General features: G+C 46.0%; 2 protein-coding genes across 5 annotated transcripts in view; one reads left to right on the top strand and one right to left on the bottom strand.

The window, feature by feature from the left end:
• TESK2 (testis associated actin remodelling kinase 2) overlaps positions 1-6,540 on the top strand; it is a 104,264-nt gene extending 97,724 nt beyond the window's left edge. For all 4 annotated transcript variants that reach the window (XM_064665361.1, XM_064665362.1, XM_064665359.1 and 1 more), the window contains 3 exons: positions 29-115; positions 3,361-3,496; positions 5,342-6,540. In XM_064665361.1, coding sequence (XP_064521431.1) covers positions 29-115; positions 3,361-3,496; positions 5,342-6,354 — 1,236 coding nt within the window. In that variant the 3' untranslated portion in view covers positions 6,355-6,540. The remainder of the gene's footprint in view (positions 1-28; positions 116-3,360; positions 3,497-5,341) is intronic.
• Positions 6,541-10,765: 4,225 nt separating this feature from the next.
• Positions 10,766-15,249, bottom strand: TOE1 (target of EGR1, exonuclease). The gene is made up of 7 exons (XM_064665363.1): positions 15,099-15,249; positions 14,977-15,017; positions 14,794-14,890; positions 14,479-14,637; positions 13,960-14,219; positions 12,474-12,645; positions 10,766-11,713 (listed from the first exon to the last, which is right to left on the bottom strand). Exons 1-7 carry the CDS (start codon positions 15,210-15,212, stop codon positions 10,916-10,918), a joined length of 1,641 nt encoding a protein of 546 aa, XP_064521433.1. The 5' UTR covers positions 15,213-15,249; the 3' UTR covers positions 10,766-10,915.
• Positions 15,250-15,486: the final 237 nt, after the last annotated feature.

The following is a 15,486-nucleotide window of genomic DNA, read 5'->3' on the forward strand; positions in this document are numbered from 1 at the left end:
TCTCTGTGTTGTGTTTTTGTTTGTACAGAATTTTGGATTAGATTATGATTCCTTCCAGCACATGGTGGGAGACTGTCCTCCTGACTTCCTCCAGCTGGCCTTCAACTGCTGTAACGTGAGTATCTTACTTGAAGGGGAGAGGCCTAAACTAGAGTTCTCTAAATCCCTCTGGCTTTTGAAGATAGAGCTTAAAGCATTTACAGAAGAGGCTTGAAGAGCCTACCTATAACAGCAGTGCCTTCTGATAACCCAGAAAGTGCCTTGCAGTTTTTATAATCCTTCCCTTCCCCTTGCCAAAAGGTGCATCTTGTGTTTTTGCAATTCTGTGTTCTGTCATGCCAGGCAAACAGAACTGAACAGCTTCTTGCAGGCTGCTCAGGCTGATCCTAACCAGTTGGATTTTACTGAAACTGGGTAATCCTTGGGCTGACAAAATGCAGCTGTTACTGTGTAAAGACCTACTGAGCTGTGAAGAAAGGGTTCTGAGCTGCCCTCCCAAACAGAGGGGACAAACAATCCAAGGGCAGGCATTAAACTACTTTGGATACCTTCGTGGCTCCCCACTGTGAAAATTCCAAGGAAGTAGATCTCTCTTGTTGGTTATCCTGTAACAGAGTTGCTAGTATTGTATAGTAAGCTGGTTTATATGAAATAAGAGAACCTGAGCTGCCACCAGATTCAGATGAAGTTGAGACTGTCCAGTTTGCACAACCTAAGTTGAGGCAACTTCTAAAAGTTTTATTGCACAAAACTTTGCCAGGGACTCACAACCAGGCCATACTGGAACCAGTACCAGCACTGTGTCCAAGTGAGTGCTTGTAAGAAAAGTCTCATCTCTTTGTGCTTTTGATGCTTATTTTTGACCCGAGCTCTCTCTCCTTTGTATTAGTGCAAATGCACATGCTTCATGAGAGCACGGTATAAAGGTGAGACTGGGGGCATGGCTGCTGCTCTTGACACCAGATAGCATAATTTAATTCTAACAATGTTTGTGGAACTTACTGTGGACAAGCTACTTCACTCCTGTGGTTTCACCTTAGTACAGCAGAGCTTGTTTCACCAGGACATTGGTACATCTGACTCATGTTTATGAAGTGTTTTGGTTACATGAGTGCTAAAGGTTTTGGCTAGAGGTAGGATTTGACTTGGGAAATATCAACTCCCACCTGTAGACTCCAGAATTGGTACTGCATCCAAACACATGGTGCATGATTCAAAGCAATTTCTCAGCACAGAAACTCGGAGAACAATTGCTCATGAAGGAAGGGGCAGTGACCTTATATTCTCATGTTAAGAATTTGGTGTGGTCAGAGAAAAAGGATTTTCTCCTACTGATTATTGTCAAATGCTGATTCTTGTGTAATAAATATCCCTTCCCCGAATTGAAATGTAAATTACTTTCATGTGATCAAGCCATTAATATGCTGATTTCAGCATGGGCCATGCTGGAATTCACTTAGCACTCACCTAGTAGAAGGAAAGAGGGGATAAACAGATAAGGCTTTCTTACATTTTCCTAAGCATGCTGTGCTTCAGTAATAGGTGATTGGTGTGATAATTTGCTCTTAGACATGGACATTTTTATTATTTAGTAGGTCAAAAAAATGTAAACTGTATAGCCCAGCTGATCAGCTGAAGTAATGTGCAAAATAATGTGCAAAGCCCTGGGGTTTTCTACAGCTGGGAAATGTGTTTTAGGGCACGTAAGAAAACCAGTAAAAACTGACATGTATGAATAGTGGATTAAAATGTCTTTAATTTGCTGTTATAAAGTGTGGGATTTTTTAAATAAGTGCCTTCAGGGAAGGCTCCCCAACAACTATAAGCCTATTTGTGTGAATATTTAATAAACATAATCATAAATGATCATGCAAAAAATTTACGATCACGAGCTGAGCTGTGGGCAACTGCTGCCTTGAGGAAGAATCTTTTATTCCATTTGAACAGAATCTGGGCTGCTCAGGGATGGAAGAGGCAAGTGGTGCTCTGAGTAACTTTTCCATTGGTGCCTTTGTCCTGGATCTTACCTAGCATAAATTAAAATAGCCAGAGAGCCCCTTTTATTTCCTCTAACTTCCTGTAGCTTGCAACAGCTCCTTAAGCTTTCCAAATTAGTAAGTTTGTCAGAGTACAGTGTGTGCTTCAGTGTTGCCCCTGCCCTACTCTTTCAGTGAAACAGGGAAAGCAGAAAAATGTTTTCCAATGCCAGGAAATTCCAGCTGCTGCATTAGAACAACTTTCTTGCTGCTCTTGAGCTCTTCAAGTGCGATTTGTTTGGTTGGTTTTTATTACTGTACATGTGAATTTTTAGCCCTTCACCCTGTGTTGCTGGAAGGTGTTCTGGCATTGCTGATCATACCAGTTCTTTTCAGAAAGATCCATCTCGTAGGACCTGCAGGGCAGTACGAGGGAGGTCTTGGAGGTTTGTTGTGCACAAAGCACCACTGTTCCCATTGTAGAGGTGAGATCTGTCTGGGCTTGCCCACTCTGAAAAAGCCTTTAGAAGGCTGGAAACAGGAATCAGGTCAAGCAGAATATTTTGTTATTACTGTAATGAGGTTAACTTTCAGCTGGTGAATTAGATACTGATACCTACAGTAGTTAAACCTGTAACATATATACAGGGTCGATGTTCAAAATTATGAAATGCCTTCTAAGTTACTATCTTAAATTAAACTTCTTGGCCTGTAGTTCAGTTTTAGTGTTGGTCTTTGTTTAGAGTTCCATTTCTGCTAGAGTGAATAATTAAATACTTACTGAGAAATTCAAACTGATACAGGGGGAATATTTTACCTGAGGGGTTTTTTTTCTAATATATTACTTGGTCAAATTATATAACCAATCTTGCCTCCTTGCAAGACAGACCAGTACATCAAGTGGTAAGGCTGATTAGCAGATGGAAAGATGCATTTTCAGCAATGCCATTTAGGTGGGTTTTAATTAAAGCCACAGGGAGATGATAGAAGAATTACAAACTTTTAAAGAATGACATAGCCATGTTGCTCTGTATAACCCTTTTGAAGTAATGTTAGTACATAATCTCTCTCTGATAACCACAGTCCAGAAAGAAATCTTGAACTATTCAAGCTGTTCAAAACAAACAAAGCCCCATCACAAGCCATGAATCTGACAGATTCCCACCTTGTCAGTTTAAAATTCATCCTCTGCATATAATGTTTACAACTTGATAATTAAATGTGAGAAGTATGATAGACAGAAATGCCATTTGCAATGATAACACACTTAAAACAGTCTTGAATTTCCTTAGTTTCTTCAGATTGTCCCTCTGTCTGTCCACTGTGTGAGCAGAATAGCATGGACAAACCCACATGAACTTATTTGATTTGTGTCCATTCACAGATGGATCCAAAGCTACGTCCTTCATTTGCTGATATTGTCAAAACACTGGAGGAAATGTTAAACCGCCTGAGAAATGAGGACTCGGAGAGAGAGAGAAAGTTCTTGAACCTTGACAACAGTGAAAGAAAACCAAAAGGTAAGTGTCTGTATTGCACAAACATTGCTGCATGCTAATAGCAAGAGGGTACAATGCTTCATATTTTGAAACCTGGGATTTCAGCTATATGTGGTATTATTTACACCTTGTGAAAAATTTTACTTGAACCTTGAAAATTATTCTGGAGCAATGCTGTGTACTTTGCACTACAGAGTGTCCTTTGGGGAAAAAACAGCTAACTGTTTCTTAAAGTGCCTCATGAGGTTTTGCCCACAAGCTCTTGAGGGGAAATTTAGAGTTCATTTGGGAATGGTTTTGTAAGTTGCTAACAGTATATGAAAATCCATCAACTTTTTATTTATCCCTGCCCTACTTAGTACATATACGTAATTTCTTTGGTGTATGTTACATGTAACATTTAGAAGCTTCTTAAATTCCTTCAAGAGGAAGAGCACAGAAGATGCAAGAGTATTATAAAGTACTTAGAAATACTCTGAAAGACAGGAAAAGATGAATCCCAGGTCTGCTTGGGAATGTTGGCCTTGCAAGGTTTTCTCTAAAGCTGTCTGGTGCCACCTGGTGTGGGGAGCAAACTGGTAGCCTGGGCTATATTCTGACTTGGGTGTCTCTTATGTTAGTACACTTCTGGTATTGGGAACTTAGAGTACAGTAAAAAGTTTCTCGCATTGTGTGTGTATATATAAATATGCAACACATATACATAGCCATCAATCTGTAATATGGTTTTAGATTGCAATGATTATTCTCTATTTCAAACCACATAGAGTTAATGCATGTGGTGGTTCTCCCACACCTGGAAAGCATCTAAGAGGTGTGAGTTAAAAAGGAAAATGGTTTTTTTTGTTTGGTTTGTGTTGGGTTTTTCTTTTTTCATATTTTTGGCATTCTCCCCTTGGAGTGCTGTCATGGTTTGAGAGCCCCAAAAATTTAATTCCCTATCTTCAAACAAGTACAAAACAAGTACTTCTTGAAGAAGTGTTACATACTGTTCTTTGACTTGTATAGTCTTTCCTACATGGAATGACTGCAGTCTAAACTGTGGCAGTATTGAGAGGGGAAAGTGAAAATCCATATGTGCTTATTCTGGAAATGGTAATCAAAAGGAGATATCACTTCTTTATATTCATTTGTTAAGGCTCTAACACAGCTCTTCAAAGGCACCTTGAGAGCCAGTGGCAGATGCATGTTCCAAACACTCAAGAGTTATTATCTACCGTTTTCCCAACCTGTTCTAGTGATAACAGCTTTATTTCTATATATGTATGTGTGTGTATATGCAAATACACATGCATATGGACAACTTTAAAACTCCTATTCATCAGGGTCAAACAATCACTTACCCCTAGTATCCTAGTTTTGTGTTGGATAATGTACTGAATGAAGGCTGCGATGGAATTATTTAAAATCTTCATGGTACCAGGATGGGCATTTATTTTGGTCTCAGACTTTTTCTGTCAGGGTTAAAAAGTCCCAGTTCCTTTGGCAACTAAGTTTTGTACTTGTTCTCTTATGGCCAGTATTACCAACAGATCTTGGGCAACCTCTGCTGGAAGCCAGGACAATAAATCTAGAAACATGCAAATTGTTCTTCTCTAACACCCCGTGCCCTCTCTGCTGTGGCAGTGTACTGGCAGCAAGGAGGTTTGAAGGGGCTCTAAAATATACTGAGGAGAAGAGAATGGTGTACTTGTGTCTCTGCAGGAACTCATAAGGAAGGAGCAGACATGTGCTTATGGAAGATAGTTTGGAACATCAGAAATGCAGCTTTTTTCTTTACAGTTGTCATGAAGGCTCTGTGAGCAAGCAGACATACAGCTATATAGAGCTTCTCTAAGCTAAGAGTGTTTCTCTTTTTCTACTCAGGATCAATTGAAAAAGGACCAGGAGTAAAACGTTTGAGTTCCTTGGATGATAAGATCCCACCCAAGTCGCCCCGTCCCCGTCGGAATATCTGGCTGTCACGCAGCCAGTCGGATATCTTCTCCCGCAAGCCTTCCAGGAAGATAAATGTGCAGGACCCCTACTATACACCAAACAAAGGGTTAGGCCGGAAAGTGAATCCCTTCAGTGCCCGGGAGGACCTCAAGGGAGGGAAGATCAAATTCTTTGACATGCCAAGCAAGTCTGTGATTTCCCTCGTGTTTGACTTGTACTCTCCGGAGGCAGGCGGGGGCCTGAAAGCCAGCCAGTCCCACTTCCGGCAGGCATACAGCACAGACTGGCAGGAATTTTCCCTGCTTCCTGGGAGGAGATGCAGATCGCTTCCGCTCTCTCCTGAATTACCACACAAGGAATATGGCCTGTTTGGAGGACTGTCTTCAACCGTTGGCAGGTGTGACCCAGCCCAGCTCGGTGCAGAGGTTCGGCAAAAACTCCTGAGTAGCAGTAAATATGGCGTGTCAGAGATTCCCCCCTTTCACGCCAAGCATCACAGACCAGAATTTCTTCTTGCACCAGGACAAGAAGAGGATATGGACTGTTCAGATGGGCCAGTGGCCCAGGAGGAAAATGGGTTTTGCCTTGTTGAGAACACGTGTGGAGCTCCAGCATGTAACCAACCATTAGTGCTGGCCCAGCCTGAGCCTCTGTCTTACAAAAAGCTCCCAGTTGAGAATTCAGTGAACTCTGAGGGACGTGGCTCCTCACAAGTGTTTGCAGGCTGTCTCCCATCTGAAGAGATGGAGGTGGAAGATGATCTACTGAAAAGTACTCTATTAGAGTCCACAAAGCCTCTGTTCAGTGTTAGTCCTTCCAACGAGCTGAAAAGAGAGGCATGGCCCTTCAGGGAACAGGATGGGGACAGTCCTGCCCTGTTGCCTCAGACCTCCTCCAACATCTCAGCAAGTGGCAGCACAGAGTCACCTTGTGACATATGAAGAGAGGGCTCAAACTGAACATGTCCTTGAGGGAACAGTTGTTCCCAGTTGCTTAAACTCTGTTTTTCTCAAGTGCTGGGCTTCACGTTTGAAAGAGACTCAGCAGATGATGGGAGCTGCCTGTCAAACAGATTGCTGCAGACAGTGTCTGGAGAGACTCATTATTTTATAAAACTTTATTTCAAACTGTGCTTATTCCCGTTCCTGATTTACTTTAGGAGGGGGAACTACTCCAGCCAGAATGGCCATGTGAGCCCCACAGTCTTTCCAAGAGGCAGCAGCCAGAGCAGGCACCGTGTAAACAGTTTGACCTGGATTTCCAGCATGGAGTATTTCAAGGCCTTAAGCTCCATGTAGAGTAGAAAGAATGACCCTTAGGTTTTCCCTCTTTCTCTGACTGACCAGCTGCTCTAAGCCACTGCAGATTTTTCATTAATTCTGCAGCAGTGCACGTGAGTTGGAGCCTCTGTTTTAGAAACAGGCACAGAGCTATGTTGAGCAGATAGGAATGCTCTCTGGTTCCAGAGCTGCTGTGAATGCTGTTGCAGCATTAAACAAGCTCTTCATTCAAAAGCAGCAAAAACAAAACCCCTCATGCTGGTCACAATCTGCAGGCTGAGTCACATGACAAATACTTTGCAATTAACAAGAAAAATCTGTTCCCTGGTGTTTCATTTTCCCTTGGGATTTGGTAATGATGTTTAATGCATTAGTGCAGGGAAGCTCTCTTCCTTGTACAGCTCTTCATGTACCTCAGCCCAAATGTGGAGAAGATTTGCCCAGGGCACAGAGAGCCATATTCCAGGCATTGTGATTTCTGGGCTTCTGAAGAAGCTGCCCCTAAGAGTAACAGCTGTACTGAGCTTTTGGGGGGGGGGGGGGTGGATGTGCTCTTATCTCTGAAGAACTGAATGAACATCATGATCTGTTTCTGCAGAATCTTTAAATACAATAGCTACATCACAGTTGACTATTACCACTAAGCTAGAAGGGTCACATTCACCTCCCTCTCTGGTACAAGATCCCATCTCACTGATTCCACTGCAGTAATGATGGCTCCTCACTTAAAACCAGCTGCTTGACAGAAGACAGTGATCCCCTGCTCAGGGGAAGTTGCCAGCAGTGTTGTGGCCACACAAGTGCTCTTAGAGAGGATGACTCACAGGAAGGCTTTGAATTGTCAAACTAAAGAAAATCAGCTTGTCCCAAATTAACTTTTTTTTCCCCTCTACAGAAAGAAGCTGCTGTCTTTTTTGGCTTCTCCTGTCACTAAATAGGATGATCTTTTTATTTTTTGATATTATTTTTTTTACTTCCCTTCACCAGCAGGTACATGTGAAACAGCAACATGAGCTTAATGCTGCTTGCTGGAACCAGCATCAGTGATCCCTGCTCTGGGACATGATGCTTGGGGAAAGCTTGTTCTGTGATGAGGTTTGTGCAACATCCTTTTCCATTATCATCATCCCAACAATATGGGATTTTATTTTAAGGGTTTTTTTTTTTTAACCTATATTATCATTCCTAAGTGAGGTATGCATTGCATGCCTGCTGAGCAGATGGTGATGCAGCAGAGAGTCCAGAATTTCATCCAGGTAGCCTGTTACACTCTCTTCCTGCTCTCTTGTAAGGATGGATAACGTAAGCTAGTCTCTGGTGGAAGCCAGACTATTTCTACTCTTCTCCCATCTCAAAGAAAGGTTGGAAAAAGCCTTAGTTCTTTATCTTTCCAGAGGTGTAGGTAATTATTCCATGAGTTACAGTTATGACTCCGTCTTGTGAGTGTGTGTTAACCTGAGCAGCAGTTCTCCCTTTGCAGTGGCTGCAATGAATTTAATGAGAAACCCAGTGTTGCTGAGTTATGTAGCACAGTCCATTCAGATTAGGCAGCTGTTGGCAGTTTGAAAGAGAAAATGCCTGTGCTCACTAAGATCACCCCTTTTGGCCCACACCCTCTGCCTCTTGAAGGTGCTGATCTGTAGAATAGTCTGGATTCTGTATCGTGTCTGCAGAGTGCAGAGCAGCTTGTACAGCTGGCACTGTGTTGTGTGTAACTTCCTTTGAGGACAGAGAAACAGCAGAACTCAATTGCCAGAGTTGCCTGCCTTATGCCTGCTTGCTTTTTCTTTTTTTTTTTTTTAATACTTTTATCTTTGATACAATTGTAATCTTCCAGGAGGGAAACCATCAGCACCAGCTTCTGTTGTCACAAGGTGCATTTAGGTGCGTGACTTCAGACAAAAAAAAAAAAAAGCAATAATGAGTAGTTTACTTTTGGATCACCAGGCTGAGGGAAGCTGCCCAGCATCCTGGAGCAGCCTGCAGCCTCATCAGAGAGCACACGCACACCTCTGGCTGCCTTGTGGCTCCCAGGAGCCCTGGCTGTCAGCTGACACCTCATCACCAAGCCTGTTGCCCTCCGTGGCACCCATTGCAGTGACCTCATCTGTTCTCTTACACCACTCTTACAATGTTTCCCTGCCCTGAACAGCTCTTAACAAAGCAGCATGGCTAAAAGTTTTATTTTCTTAAATGTCCGCTCTAAGCACAACCAGCTGACGTGCACTGGGCACGTCCGTCGACTTTTCTGGCTCTTTGTACTGAGGTGGAGAAGTCAGAAAGAGAAATTCCAAGGACTAGCAGCTCAGGCCTTTCCTGGATTCTTGGTCTGCATGGGAAGAGGCATGTGTATGAAACTGGAGTAAGAAGTAATTTTTAAAAAGAGCTAAGTGGTTGCTGAAACCCAGTGTTTCCAGGGGTCTGGATGCAGTTGGAACTCACTGCATCTCATCCCTTTGGTTGCGTAAAGCTGAATCTAGGTTGCACCTAGCAACTACTCCTAGGTTTTCTGCCTACCTGAGGTTGCTTTTTGACAGGGGGCCATTTTCTGACAGCTACTGATGAAGGTGAATTTGAACATGTGGTTAGCAAACTCCTTGTTTTACAGTGATGCGACAGAGTTTTATTGCGATTGGATTTTACCGTGATTTCGACTCTACGGGAGCCGTTCTTGCTACGCATCTCCGTGACGAGATCAAAGATGTTTTAAATTCACTTTAAATCTCTCTGTGTTGAATTCATTTAAATATGTCTGTTATAAGCTATTTTCGTTGTGGTTGCAGGTTGATGAAACGCAGCCCAGAGAATGCATGTGAATTGCTGCCCTTCAAAAGCAGCGCAGCCCAGGGGCTGCAGCAGACTTGTACTTGTTGGAGAGGCATTGATGTGTTATGTGTAACAGAGCATTGGTATTTTTTGCCAGTACAACTAAAGACACTTGAATAATTCCTGTTTGCACTTAATGCTATTGTTTATATTGCATGTCACTACATTTCTATGCAAAACAAATAACCTTTTTTTTTTTTTTCGGGAGGAGGGGCAGCCAGATATTTGATTAAGTATAAAGACCTTTGCGAGATGATCTATTTTCGTATTTATGAAGGAGTTTTACGTCTTAATATTTTGCAGACTGTAAATAGCTCAACTTGTAATTAAAGGCTTAGGAAGAGGTTTGTAGCCTGTGTATAATAGTAAGTTAACACTGCCAGAAAAAGAAATCTTTGCGAAACAACTTTTCTAATATTGCGGATATTTATGAATATGTAAAGAAAGCACGTCTTGTTTTTATGTTGATTGACCTTCTGACTTTTTTGAACTATAGAAATGGTGTATGTTTTATTGGAACTGCAATAAGAAGTAACCAAAGATGAATCCAGTTAAATATTTTCATAATTTTTTTCTTGGTCAGGTTTTGTAAACTTTCCCAACTTGCTTTCAAAATAAAAATGAAATCAAGGCCTGAGTCTTGTCATTAAGAGGACAATTCTAGGTTAAAAAAGCTGGCTTGAATGCTTACTTAAGCTACAAATGCCATCAATACCTGGCTCGAAATTGTACTTGCTATTATTCAGTGCTGAATTATAAACAAGGAAGCATCCTGAGTCAGTGTTATTTCTCTCCTGCATCTTACTGAAGTGTTCCACTATTAAATTAATGAGAATCAAGGATTTTATTTTTACTGCTCTGGGTTACAGTGCCCAGAAGAGGAGGCCATAGCTTTTGATAGCAGCCTGCAGGGAGTTTGCCATGGTGGCTGCTTTGTTCTAACCCTAAACAGCTTCAGTAGCACAGGAAGCTGTGCAGTTTCTCAGGACCACATCTGGCTTTCACCCTCACTGCATCTCCCCTTGGCAGAAGGCTGATGAGCTGCTATGGCTTGGTTCTGCATGCTGTTAGCTTGCACGAGAATCAGCTGGTCCATCTGGGAGAAACTTTCTCCTTCCCCTCTCTCCTGTAGGAGAAGAGGTCTCATCTGGATGTGCTGTAACCAAAGGTGCACTTCTCCTCCCCCTTCTTCAGCCTCACCACTGCCTTCACATCCCAACATGCTGCTAAGAAACACAGGGGGAACTCCAACTGAGAGCAATTTAATTGTCAGATGTTAAAACAGAAACAAGAAACTTGTTCCCTTTCTGGTGATGAAATAAAGGACTTGATGGAATAAAGGGCTTCAAAACTTGAAGGGGAAAAAAAAATCAGTTTAGTGAGGAGCTCTGTAGTTCTATGCACTGTCCCAGGCCAACTTTATCTTCTCGCTGTGGGCTTTGGAAGATTTAGAAAACAAGCTCTTCACAATTTGCAGTGGCACTGATTTCCCGCTGAGGTACAGTTTATTATGGCAGTCTGGCAACCAGGGCCCTGCTCCAGTGTCTGTGTTTTTCCCTTGCTTGAGCATCCAGACATAAGCCATGATATAGCCAGTCATGAATGCGTCGAAGCCAGCTCGGTGTGTGCCCCCCTGGGAAGGAGAGACACGGGTTTCCTTTTCCTTTCCTGCAGCACCTGCTGCTTCAGTCTTGGGGAAGGCTAGGTGACAGACTGAGCCCAACCCAGCAGGAACCTCTGACTTCCTCTCCACTTGGTCACTGTCAGAGGCATTGCCCTTGGCAGAATGGCTCAGGGCAACTGCTACCTGGGCAGCAGTTCCTTCAGTGCTACCCAGATTCTCTTCCCACTGTGTGCTGGTGTCTGAGTTGACCTCTGTTTCCACATCCATGGAGTTCTCCTCCAGTGGCCTGCCCTCTCCGTTGGGTGTGATTTCTGCCAGCTCTGTGGCAGCTGCAGGCTCAAAGCAGCTCTGTTTCTGTGGTGGTCCCTCCTCCCCATTCTGAGCTTGCTCTATTCTTTCCCCTGAGCTTTCCTCTAGGAATGCCTTTGCAGATGCCTTTGTGTTCTTCCGATGCTTCCATCTGTGCTTCCGTTTCTTTCGCTTCTCCCAAAGCTTGTCGTCCTCATCAATGATGAGATCGATGTTATGAGACTGTGGACACTTCACCCCTTTTGGACACCAGCCATAGGCCTAAGGAGAGAGAGAGAGAGAGAGAGAGGTCTGTAGCCTCTTTCTTCCTGGTTAGAGCAGCGCTCACCATAACATGAGAGCTAATTATTCCCCTCCACCGAGGGCTTGAGAGGCTGGATCAGGAACACTGTGCTCAGTTAGAGCCCCTGAGCAACACTGAGTTGGTTGCTGGATGAGAAAATTTCAGAGATTTCTCCAGCCTGTGTTGTTCTGTGACAGAATGTGAAACATCAGGAAGAGCTCCTTTCTCCATGAGGCACCTGAAGCCAGTTCCGATCTGATGGGACAGGCTCTTTGTTTGCTACTGTAGCAGCACCAGGAGGTGCTGTGGGTCACCCTGTGCTACAGTGCCAGAAGCTGCAGACAGGTAACATTTTTTTTAATATCTAATCAAGATACAGGGGAGGGTAGAGGTGACGTTTCTTGCTTGAGGGACAAGCCAAACTAATACAGAATATATACAAAATACATCCCTCCCCCAAAAGTAATGGGTACTGTAACTCACACCATCCTGCTGTTTAGGGCCATAGAATCTCCTTCTGAATCTTTCTATTTAACATAGCCTGCAGAATTCCCCACCTCCCAAGCAGAGTGTGCTATTGCCCTGTCTGTCATGAAGCCACCTGAAGCTTGAAAATGTTCCTTCTGCTGTGAAACAAGTGAGGGGAAGTTCCCATGTGCTTCCCTACCACTTCCTGCTCTGGCCAGGGGTACCTCTTTCCATGGAGCCATGAAGGAAGCTGGGATTCAGGTTACTTACTGAAAATTTCTCACAGACAGGCACCTTGTTTCCCTCTCCCATGTTGTGGCTTTCCTCTTCCAGGGAGCAGCAGCGATAGTCGATGTATCGGGACATGTTGGCAGGGTAGTTGCAGAACTCCACGGTGAGGTGCTGCCCACTGCAGTCCTTCAGCTTGGAGTTCTCCCTCTTGCTGGAACAAACAGGAGCACACAGTTACTGCAGAGAACTCACAAAGGGACCATGGCCTGGAGCTGGCATGAACTCCCTGCTCTCCACTGAGTCCCAGATCCACGAGTTTCCTGCCCCTGAGCTCCACAGCTTGCTGGAAAAAAATTCAATCCTGGGAGAGCAGCTTGAGTAAGTAGTTGCTTCTGTGCTGATTTAAAGGTTGTTTTTTCTTATGCCAGTATACAGACAGGGAAAACTGTCTCTGGTGAAACTATGGGAGAAGGTGGCACATGGTTTGATTTTGAATACTAAGGGAACCAACATACCTGTTAGTCTTCATACTGTTAATGGACAAAGAAAAAACACCCCAAAACGAGGCATCACCACCCAGGCAGGTTGAACCTGGGCAATGCAGAAAAGGAAAGGGTTTCCATCATATGAGAAAAGAATCTGACCTCTGTTTTGTCCCAGGAGGTGGTTTAAAGGCCCAAAACCTCTGGAAGGCTCCATGAAACTAGAATTGTGGGTTAAAACATTTAAGAGGTCAGTTTAAAAAGTATTTTTATCTTGTCAAAACAAAGCACTCCCATGTTTTGCGAACAGCCATCTTGAATGTTTTCAGACCTGTCAAAGTGGCATTTCCTGAGATAAAACAGTCACTAAAAATACTGTTTCTCCTCTATGCAGAGCGTGACTTGAGCTTTTTGGAGATTCCAGGAGCTGTATATCACTGCCAAGGGCTTGTTTAGATTGTGTGGAGACTGCAGAATGTGAGGCCAGACTGCAAAGCACAGACAGGTGTCCTGAACAAGAGCACAACCCTTGCTTGGAAGGCAGTGATGGGATTCGGAGCAGGCTGCAGGTGTGTGTGACAGAGCTAGTCAGCGTCAGGAGGTGCAGGGAGCACCCACTCTTTAACTGCAGCATCCCTCACAAAACAGAGTTATAACCAGCAGACCCTGCAGGGCAGCACTGTTTTGATTTGCTCTCTGAGCTCTTAGGGGATGTGTGTTTCTGCTGTGACCCTGTGGCACTGCTGGACCAGAACCAGGCAGTGACTCAATTAGTTCTCAGTTAGATCAGGTCACTGTGGTCAGTCTTCTGCTGGCACTAGGTTTGAAATCCTCTTTCAGCAGCTACCCAACAGAGAGGTAAGGTGTATTAAAAAATGCACCCCTGTGCACTCAGCACCCATACCAGAAACAGAACATGGGTCACCTGAAAAGCACCTTCCTACAGGCAGTGGGACAATGAAAGGACACAGCCCCCCTTGCCTGGAAAAACAAATACACAGTGACTTCCCCCTGTGATCTCTAAGTACCAGAGTGATGCTCACCACTTCTTGTAGGCGTACTCCAGGTAGGACGCCACAAAGCGCATCTCAAACTCCGAAGCGTACTTGGTGTCGTATATTCCTGCTGGGAACATCTCGGAGAGGTCGGCAGTGAAGGTGCCCAGGCTCTCGGGGAGGTGGGCGTAGAAGCACTGGTACAGGAACACCAGGTCAATCAGGCCATTATGGAGAATGAGTGGCTTCCTCGCCCGGATGAGCTCCAGGAAAAGCGTCCGGACGCCCTGGCTCTGGCTCTCGTTGCCCTGCAAGAGGAAGGATCAGTCAGGGAGCCTCAGCACCCCAACCTGCCACCACCCTGGGGAGCCCTCAGAGCCTGTGCCTGCTCTGAACAAACACAGACACAAATATTTGGAAAAGCAACTGCACCAAGTGACAACCTGGGTGTGAAGCAGCAGGGAGGTGAGAGGGACAATGCTGCACTCAGGGCTGCAGTGTGAGCCCATCCTCACTCAGGAGCAAGAGCAGCCAGTGCCCTCCCAGCAGCCTGAGCTGGGTTTGTACCTTGTCGTTGCCCTTGTGGTATGGGATCCCCTGGGAGTACTGCTTGTTGAAGTCGAAGCCGTGCTGCACCAGGAACTGCACAGACTGGGGCTCCACCACATAATCCTCCATGCAGAGCAGCGTCAGGTTGTAGATCTGGCACAGGTACGTGTTCTCGGACTGCGCCGGGAGAGCGGACAAAGAACGGACAGGTCACAGGGGTGCCGGAACAGCCCGGGGGCAGCTCAGCGGGGCGGGGGTTGGGCCCCAACTCCCGGCGCGTCCCCGCTGCTTCCCGGGAAGGCGGGAGCAGCAGCAAACGGCCCGCGCACGCACCTTCTCCGGGAGCTGCTTGAAGCAGGCGAGGCCGAGGGACAGCACGGAGCGCGTTCTGGCGGCGCTGCAGACGGCCTTGTACCGCTCCTCGATGCACCTGCGGCGGGACAGCGGAGCGTGAACCCCCGGCACCGAGGGACGCGCCCCCCCTCACCCCCCGCCCCGGCCCCGCTGGGCACTCACGGGCTCAGCAGCGACTTCCTGGCGCCGAGGCCGCTCAGCTCCTGCGGGGAGACACACACAGACACCCGTCAGCGGCCCCGCGGCCCTGGCCGCACCCCGGGAGCGCCCCCGCCCCGGCTCACCGTGTCCACGGCCACGAAGGTGGCGGAGCGCAGCGCCAGCAGCAGGGACGGCCACAGCTCGCCCAGGTTGTCGCTCTGCACGTCCACCACCGGCACCCGCGCGGCGCCCGCCATGGCCGCGCCCGCGCGGGGCCCGGGCCTCTGCCGCCGCGCCTGCCCCGCCGCCCGCCCGCCGCGGGCCCCGCCCGCCCCGCGCCGCCCTCCCGCGCGGCCGGCGCGACCCCTACCGGCCCCGGTGGGGCTTTTTTACCGTTCCCAAAATCCGTTTTCAACCGAAATTCGGGGTTAAGTAAACGGGCGTTTAGCACGGACACCTCCCCGGGGTCCTTCCCCATTGAGGCGCTCGGGCCGGCGGAAGCAGGGGCGGGCCCCGCCCCGTTTTGCTCCC

The sequence above is a fragment of the Pseudopipra pipra genome, chromosome 9 (assembly GCF_036250125.1).
Source record: "Pseudopipra pipra isolate bDixPip1 chromosome 9, bDixPip1.hap1, whole genome shotgun sequence".
Classification (NCBI taxonomy): domain Eukaryota; kingdom Metazoa; phylum Chordata; class Aves; order Passeriformes; family Pipridae; genus Pseudopipra; species Pseudopipra pipra.